We start from the raw sequence: 9,254 nt of genomic DNA on the forward strand, positions 1-9,254 counted from the left end.
ACATGTGCTGTCCCTCTGGTGGACTCATTGCTGATCCTATCCACCCTTCTCACGCCCAAAGAGAACTTCAACATCTCTACTGCCTGCAGCTCTGCTTTGTCTTTTCCTCAGGTCTCTAGACCGGACAACATGGCAACTCTCCATCTGCTACACCTTTCCTGTCATTCTGGCTGATACTTTTATCTTCTGACCCTCTGGAAGTTACAAAGTGAATAAAATTGGTCCGTGAGGTTAACTCAAGGTTGAAATATTTTATTGTCTATTAGACAAAAACAAATTTCTTTCAAATAGCATTTAAAAAAAAAAAAAAGGTTTACAAAGTGTCTGCAGTTCATCTACCTCACGCATACATTCATCCACTCACACACAAGCACAAAAGTAAAGCGCTGGACCTCCACCGAGTTTCTCTGCACCCTTGGTTTGCCAACAGAAGTTCTCAGTTGAGTGAGCCATCTGTTTGAGCTGCATTGGAAAGGAGCGAAAGATAAAATGCAGAAGACCATTAGCGCTAACTGTGCATTGAGCCATGGTCGGGGCAGAGAGAGCGAGAGAGAGAGCAAAAGGACAATGACATTTAAGGCATCTGTATTCCCTGTTTGAGAATTCCACAGCGCGACCGCAGCATCATGACATGTTCAGTGACTAGTCCAAACGTTAGGGGAGACACAGGCGGCTGCATGACCCCCGGAGGGCCCCGGTTGGCCAAGTGCGGTGTTTACTGTCTCAGAGCACATTCGAGCCAACTGCAACTCAACAAAGTGCCTAGTGTTTTCAGGAAACATAATAAATGTGATGCAGTGTACATTCATCGCCAAAATGTAGGATTTAAGCATTGAAAACCCACATTAATTTACTACAATTTTGTTGGTTTAAAAAAAGTAAAAAAAAAAAAAAAAAAAAAAGGAGAATCATTAGAAACACCGAAGCCAAAGTCAGAAGTTTTTACAGAAAAGCTTTAACTTCTAACACCGAGTCTCACACTGTCAGAGGGGACTGGCTACATCAAATGGATTGTACAAAAACACTGTAGAAAATAAACAGTCGCTGAAAATGCGACCTCCGCCGCTTAGCACTCTTCTAGTGTGCCGCTCAGCACTCCTCTATCACTGTTCCAGCCGAGGAGTACAGCTTTTTCTTCATCAGTCGGAAGCCCGGGCTGAGTTTAAGTGCGTGTCTAAAACTGGGAGCGAAGCAAGTCCCCATAAACAGAAAGTCTCTCAAGCTGGGCCAGGCGGTGCCATCCTGCTTGAAGACCAGCGTCAGCTCAAAGGTGGGAACCACGGTGGCGTCATACACTATGCGCTCTAGTTGCTTGCAGCCCTTCTCCTGCTCCAGGTGGACATAGAGGACGGCGCCACGGAGGCCACACGGCTCGCAGGCCGCCAGCCGCAGCACTTCGCGAGCTATCCTCTTCATCAGCCTCTCGGGCACAAGCACAGAAGAGCAGTGCAACGTCGTCCTCTTGGCCCGGGACAGACAGTTCTCAAACATCTTGGCCAGCTGCTGGCAGGTTCCGTCTTCAATCCCCTCGCCGTTCCTCTGGGTCTCGAACAGGCGCTGATCCCGGAAGCCCAGGTCTGCAGGAAGACAGCGCAGGTCTGATGCTGGAGTCGCCCAGGACTGAGGTAAGATCAAATGCAAGCAGTGCTTCTGCAGCACATCCAAAAAAATTCTAAAAACCCCATTAATGATGAGATTGCCCATCATTTATGCAATTTTGTGATTATCTCTCTCAGGTCATTTCTGATATTTCTCAGAAGCCATTAGTTGTAGTTCTGGTAACAGCCACTGCGCGGATCAGTGTGTCAGCCGGCCCCCACCCCACCTCAACCTTCAGCCGATGCAGGGTGCACCTGTGGCTTGCAGGCACATGACCGGCTGTGTGCTGGAGTTTGGCGCAGAGTAAAGCTGGGAACTAAGTCTGTCCATTTTTCTTATGCAATCTTTTTATAATTTCAACAAAACACATTTTGGAATGGTGAGACATGGATAACATATTCTATAAAGCTAAAATATATATATTTATATTTCAATTATTTTTGTGCACAGTCATTTGGGGCTACTTTTTGAAGACACTTATGAATAGTTTGGTGATTTCCTTCAGCTTTATTAAACTATATTTATGATCTTTGTGATTAATACATTTCTGGGTCACATACATACATACACTTTCTAAATCATTCCTAAATGTTTGATGATATTTCTATGTGAACATATTCGCTATTAAATGTATTTCTGTTTTCTACTAGTTTTGAGGTGATTTTCAGGTCGTTTTTCATCTAAGTTATCCACATATCAGGTTTTTTGTCTAATGTTTGAAGTAAGGGGAGAGGTTTTTCCGCCTAGCAGACAGCGGCCTGAGACAAATAGAGGCATACAAAGGCTTTGCCACTTCATGGCATCAGGCTGCTGCTGTCAGAGGGATGACTTCATCCTCCTCCCTGCTGCAGCACTCATGCACCACACCGGGGTAAACAACTGGAAGTTGCAGCCTGCACACTTTACCTTTCTCAATGCACGCCTGGTCACACCTCCACTCCGTAGGCTCCGACACACACTCGCCGCTCTTGGACTTTAACGTGCTGGTGGCGACCATGCTGAGTCCGGTCTCTCGGTCGTCCCGGGTCAGTGACGGGCGCGACGGGGAGGATGATGCGGCGGCGGCGGCAGGAACCCGGAAGCACCTCCGGACGTCTCGGTGTCTGTCTCGAAAGGAAACTTTCACCACTGACCTAAACAACAAGATAGTTTCAGGACGGCTCTGCTAGCTAGCGAAACACATTTCTGAGAACCCCCACAAAAACTCACCTTAAATATTATTTAGTGCAAAAATACTTTAGTTTAGATGGTTCTTAATAAATAAAGGCGACGACACATTAGCCACGCAAACACATACACGGCAACACACATACACGACCACACACTGACTACGCGAAGAAACGCTTCTTGGGAATATTTATACCTTCCTCTTCTCAGCCGACTGGAGGGCTTGACCAATCAAGAGCGAATCTCGCTGCGTGGACATTTTTACAAAATAATTAGCCAATAGCTGGTGAGGATATGAAGTCTGCCCCTCGGACATGGTAACAGCGACTGAGGTATTAGGACAGTCAAACTGCAAGGACCAAATCCGTTCCCCTAGTGCCTATCCAATGCAAGTTTATCCTATAATATACAGGACTGTCTCAGAAAATTAGAATATTGTGATAAAGTTCTTTATCTTCTGTAATGCAATTAAAAAAAAAACTTTTTCATCATATTCTAATATTTTGAGATATGATTTTTGAGTTTTCCTAAGATGTAAGCCATAGTCAGCAATATTGAAATAATAAAAGGCTTGCAATATTGCAGTTGATTTGTAATGAATCCAGAATGTATGACATTTTTGTTTTTGTAATTGCAATACAGAGGATACAGGACTTTATCACAATATTCTAATTTTCTGAGACAGTCCTGTAGATTTTTAATTGCATTTGATCTTAATATGAGCCATCCTCTTCAGAAGTCTTGTAAAGATGAATAAAAAAGTATATACATAAATGAAGCAAAATAACAACATATTCAGAAATGAAAACTCCCCCCAGTAAAGGCACTTTTTTTTTGTTTTGTTCTTCAATTCATATTCAATTGAACTTGTGTATTTTTTTTTATCCACCCATTTCCACTCATAAAAATAGCATCAGAAAATCAGCCCCACAAATGTCAGCTCAGTTCCTTTCAGTGTCTCCTCAAAATTTCTCAGTCAAAAGTATTTTAATGGAAAATTGTGTTTAATATTTGACTCATCAGCAAAATAGCTGATAAACATTTCATTCTATGAATGTGTTGACAAAGCAAACGTGAGACAATATATTTCTTTTTTCAGTGATGCCCTCATTTTATTTGTGAATTACCATATTGGATCATGAAAAAAATGGGATTATATAATGGCACTATGAATCACCCTTGTGGTTGTCCCCATCATGTTCAAATAGAAAGCCTTATTTTAACTCCGGGTTTAGTTGGAACAAAATGTTTAATGTCACATTACTGAGTCGGTCAAGGTTGGTGTTCAAACTAAATACAACCATTGACCTGAGACAGTTTCTGCTCTATTATAACTGTCAGTAAAAAACTAAAATAAGGACTGTTTTAAATAAAGCAGTTGAGCATTTTGATACTTTCTCCATCTGTTTTGCTTTATTTCTGTTTATATGATCACCCTGAAATCAATGATATTCGGGGTGAACATTTGGAGAGCATGTTGATTGCTGTTGATTTATACACAATTTGCCAACATTTCCCCGAACTGACCAATAACCTCAAGGTAGTTTACTGTGATTTCAAAATATCAAAACAAATATTCTGAGGGCATTGTGGCAAAAATAAAATAAAAAAAAGGTCAAAAATAAAAAAAAAATTAAAAAAAAAATTAAAAAAAGACTTTTTGTCACAAGGTGATCCGTGTGTGGATCGGCAGCAGAAGCATCAATTACAATCCATCATATGATCTAATTTGATATTATTTTAGTATTAAAAAAACACACAGTTGTATCAAAACCTAACAGTGGTTGGTGACTCCAGTCTATTAGTGGCTTCCATTTGGAGTGAGAAATTTTTGTTCAAAAAATATATGTATAATTTAGCTTTTGCCACCTTTACTGCATGGCCTTTGCATGAGCCTGGTGGAAGCCCTTTGGCTGGTAATCCGATACAATCCCTTTTCCTGTTGCATCCAGGACTACGTACATTTGGTAGCTAAAAAAGCCATGCCCAGTTGTTTGGCTTGTCAGCACTTTATCCTCAATAACAGTCTGTCTCAACAGAAATTTTCTCCCGGTAACTTGATCCCCATCCCATCTCCCCCCACACCCCACCCCCAGCAACTCTGCTGGCTGAGGGCAATGGAGACTAGTGCATCTGGGAGTGTTTTCCTCCAGTCACATGGCAAGAACTAGATACACCTCAGAAAAAAAGTCACATGCTTTAGCTAGTGTTACCCCCTTTGTATATGCAGGCGCACACTGGATAAAGTGCTGGATAAGCACGGTCTTTGTTTAGCGACGGGCAAAAGGCACTGAAGGCTTCAGAGGACCGGGTCGGGCATTAAAACCTTGTATTATGAACCACGCACAACAGATAATCGGTTCTGTCGATTGTTTCAGCAGCTCCGATGATTTAAAGTGGGTGACACGATCAAAGGTTCACAGTTCACAGAAATATTTAAGTAACTAGAGCATCTGTTTAATTATATGTAGGTCACTAGAATTATTGGGAGATAAAAGTACACTGTAGCCTACATTCTTTTACTGCATCATAAACAACGTCACCAACATGGGAGCCTTTCCTTGATCATTTCTGCCAGTCAGCCAAATACAGTTGAAACCACTGCTGTGACAATCAAAAAGCCCAAGGGTTAAAGGCTGAAGCTGCGGGTTCACTGAGGAGGGGCAAAGTTGTACAGATTTTAGTTCATTGCAGAAAAAGAAAGGCAAGAGTCTGGGACTGAGAGTGACTGGGACTTTAAATATTAGGCCGATGACAGGAAAAGGTAGAGCTGGTCGATGTTAGATGATGTGCAGAATATCTCCTGAGATGAGAGAGCGGTAATTGTAGCTCTGAGTAGCTCTGATGGCTGCTCTCAAGTGCACTAGAGGAGGCCGTACATAGTTGCAAAACCCACAGTTTTTGACGGCAGAGTGGCGCAATTATCTTTGGAACCCAACATTCCCGGTTCCAGTCCCGGCTCCTACTAGTCCGTCGGAGTGTTGTTGAGCAAGACTTAACTGCTCCCCTGCCGATGGTCGACGGCAGCCCACTGCTCACAGTTCATCCATGATGGGTTATTGCAGCGAATTAATTTCCCCATGGGGATTAATAAAGGATACATTATTATTATTATTATTATTATTATTATTATTATTATTATTATTATTATTATTATTATTATTATTATTATTATTATTATTATTATCATTATTGCCATCATTATTGCCATCATTATTGCCATCATTATTGCCATTATTATTGCTATTATTATTTTTATTGCCATTATTATTATCATAATTATAATAATAATAATAATAATTATTATTATTATTATTGGCATTATGATTATTTTTACTGTTGTTATTATTATTGGTGCAGACTTCAATGGGCATGTTGGTGCAGGCAATAGAGGGGATGAAGAAGTGATTGGGCGGATTTGGTATACAGGATAGGAACACTAAGGGACAGATATTGGTAGACTTAGCAAGAAGGATGGAAATGGCTGTAGTGAACTCTTTATTCCGGAAAAGACAGGAACATAGGGTAACTTATAAGAATCGAGGTAGGAGCACGCATGTAGACTACATCTTGTATAGATGAGGTAACCTGAAAGAGATTATTGACTGCAAAGTAGTTGTAGGTGAGAGTGTAGCCAGACAGCATATGATGGTGGTTTGTAGGATGACAGGTGACAAAGAAGATCAAGAGGACAAAGGCAGAGCAGACGACGAAGTGGTGGAAGCTGAAAAGGGAGGAGTGTTGTATGGTTTTCAGGGAGGAGTTGAGAAAGTTGAGAAACATTTTTGTGACCCACACGATTCTGCACTTGGAGAATGCAATAAAGTGATCTGCAGAGCAGGCTGGTAGGTGCCAGTAAACATCAGCCATAATTTATTGACGCTAAATTATTTACTAAACTCCAGCTTCACGCTATCTCAAACTGATAATGCATTTGTCACCAGATCGCCTGATTTCAGACACAAGCATGTCCTTCCAGTCTACTCTCGACCTCCATCGTTACCTTCTCCATCCTGGTCCCACATGCAATTTCACCTGGTTGTTGCGGTCTTTAGCAAAAGCGGAAACCCAGTTTCTTTGATGGACGAAAAGTTCATTTTCGGCAAGGTGCTTTCGGAGGCCTCCGGCTCCTGTGAGAAAGTAGATACAGTCTACTAAACTTTGATTTCCTCAGATTGGCCTACACTCAGACGTTTTTGTGCCCACTAGTGGTAGCAACAAGAAACAACACCAATGTGTGTCAAAAAAAATGCAGCAGATCATCATGGATGACATAAAAAAGCCAAAAAGTAAATTTAAAAAAAAATTAAAAAAAATGAAAAAAAAAAAAAAATTAAAAAAAGTAAAATAAATATGAATATAAATATAGATAGAGAGACAGAAGACAGAAGCTACAAAGACATCCATGAATAAATAGACATCAGCAACAACAACAACAACAACAACAACAACAATATCAACAATATCAGGGATAATAATGGACAACACAAAGGAACAGCGAGGGTGAAAAACATACAACCAGAACTGAATGACGATATAGATAGAAATAACAATGACAAGAATAAATTAAATAAACAAAAATAGGTCAGATGCATGCGGGCTGGGACCAACAAGGATAAGAAAGACAGCAGAGTTAGGGCATGTCTTGTGAATGGGCGAAGTTATTGACTGTGGAAGCAGCACAGATGCACCTCAGGCCGGTCAGATTTGGGTGCCGTCCAGACCACTGTTATACAGTCCGATGGCCGTGGCCACAAATGAACGTTTGAAGCGTTCAGTTCTGCACCGGGATGGGATGAACCATTAGAAGGATGGTCCGGGATAGCTCCCAGTTTGTCCTTCACTAATCCTCCCCACTGACATGATTGAAGATGGTCCAGTTCAGTCTCACCACTGAGCAGGCTTTCCTCACTATCTTATTGAGCGTATTGACCTCACCAGTCCTGGCACGGCCCTACCGGCACACTATACCGAAGAAGAGTGCGGTGGCTACCATAGACTGGTAGAAGGTCTTGAGGAGCCAGTTACAGACAACCTCAGTCTCCCCAGGAAGAACATCCTGCTCTGGCTCTTCACATAGAGAGCATCAGTGTTGTGTGACCAGTCTAATTTATTGTTGCTATGGACCCCAAGGTACTTATAGGAGTCCACTATTTCCACCTGTTCACCCTGGATAATGATTTGTACCTGACTCCTTCGATTCTTCCCGAAGTCCACAACCACCTCCTTGGTCTTGGAGATGTTGAGGAGAATGGATTTTGCATTCATTGCCATCTTCGGTTTGATCTGTGTGTCACAAACAAGCAGTTGTAACAATGTATAAGAATAAGAATAAGAATAAGAATAAGAATAAGAATAAGAATAAGAATAAGAATAAGAATAAGTTAATTTATCAACAAGGAAATTGTTGTGCAAAAAAAAGGGGGGGAATAAGAAATACAAATAACCTATAAAGTGTCTAAGTAACAAGTCAAGACAATAGAATGTCTTAAGGTCTTAAGTAGCAGGTGAAAGATAAGGAGTGCACGAGAGTATGAAAAAATATTGTACATGCAGCTGTTATGAAATGAAATATTGCTCAGTTATGAATATATATACAGATAAATAATTACAATTCACAGTAAGTGGGTGAGAGGTTTTTTTTTTTAAAGTTTAAGATTTTGAGGCTGCTGATGACATTTCCTTGCTCCCTTTTTAGATTGCTGTCAGCGAAGGAAGCTTCTGCATTGAAAGCTATAATGTTGCTTTGCACGGCGACAAACAGTACAACACTCGAAAGCACCGAAGCGACTGACCCCTGCTCTGAAGGTGAGGGTTGGCGGTAAGGCGAGTCAGCCCAAAATCTGCCCACAATTTCAATCCATGTGCCAAGTCCTATGTTTCCCTGAATGGAGCAGCAGATAAAAAGTGTTGCGTTTCATGTTGCTAATCCACGGCACTCGAAGCCGGCCTGCTGTTGGTGGGCCGGAATGGCCGGCTGGCACTGCAGCAAAACGTGCTGCCTGCTGTGCACGCTTCCCTCCCCGACTAACCTCTACAACACGAGGCATTACCGTATTCTTCCGAGAAGTCTTCTGAGAAATGGTTCCTTTAAATAACGAAACTTTCTGTTCGCATTTTAACTTAAAGTGGGAACTCAATCAATTCTACTGAAAGATCATTTTCATCCACTCATTTTCTATTTAACGCTTCTCCTGCAAAAGGGTGTTCGGTGTGCCCGAGTCGATCCAGGCTGTGTGTCGGTGAGAAGCGGGGTTAACCCCAGACGGGTCACCTGTCAATCAAAAGCCCGCAAATATTGTATATAGAGACACAGAAACAGAGTCTGGGAGAGGAAACAAGCAAACTCCTGACAGCAGGACCTCCCAGTCGAACCAGGAAGCTTCTCACTCTCGGGTGAAAGTGTTAACCACCACACTGAAGTGTGATATTCTGTATTATTCATAAACCTCAGATGACCAGCTGGAAATTAGGCCACCACTTAAATT

General features: G+C 41.7%; 1 protein-coding gene and 1 long non-coding RNA gene across 2 annotated transcripts; both read right to left on the bottom strand.

Annotated features, from left to right (window-relative positions):
• Nucleotides 1–231: 231 nt before the first annotated feature.
• LOC147223694 (DNA damage-inducible transcript 4-like protein) lies at nucleotides 232–2,931 on the bottom strand. The gene is made up of 3 exons (XM_086166443.1): nucleotides 2,809–2,931; nucleotides 2,506–2,732; nucleotides 232–1,577 (listed from the first exon to the last, which is right to left on the bottom strand). Exons 2-3 carry the CDS (start codon nucleotides 2,594–2,596, stop codon nucleotides 1,090–1,092), a joined length of 579 nt encoding a protein of 192 aa, XP_086022569.1. The 5' UTR covers nucleotides 2,597–2,732; nucleotides 2,809–2,931; the 3' UTR covers nucleotides 232–1,089.
• Nucleotides 2,932–6,815: 3,884 nt separating this feature from the next.
• On the bottom strand, nucleotides 6,816–8,654 carry LOC147223695 (uncharacterized). The gene is made up of 3 exons (XR_015107576.1): nucleotides 8,562–8,654; nucleotides 7,954–8,052; nucleotides 6,816–6,896 (listed from the first exon to the last, which is right to left on the bottom strand). It is a non-coding gene; the product is annotated as an uncharacterized LOC147223695 (long non-coding RNA).
• Nucleotides 8,655–9,254: the final 600 nt, after the last annotated feature.

The sequence above is a fragment of the Fistularia commersonii genome, chromosome 19 (assembly GCF_037954325.1).
Source record: "Fistularia commersonii isolate RoL2024-O1a breed Wild chromosome 19, RoL_Fcom_v1.0, whole genome shotgun sequence".
Taxonomy (NCBI): Eukaryota; Metazoa; Chordata; class Actinopteri; order Syngnathiformes; family Fistulariidae; genus Fistularia; species Fistularia commersonii.

Coding starts and splice junctions, on each gene's coding strand:
- LOC147223694 (XM_086166443.1), bottom strand. CDS start 2,596: ATGGTCGCCACCAGCACGTTAAAGTCCAAGAGCGGCGAGTGTGTGTCG. Junction 1,578..2,505: donor CCAGGCGTGCATTGAGAAAG/GTAAAGTGTGCA, acceptor GTCTTCCTGCAG/ACCTGGGCTTCCGGGATCAG.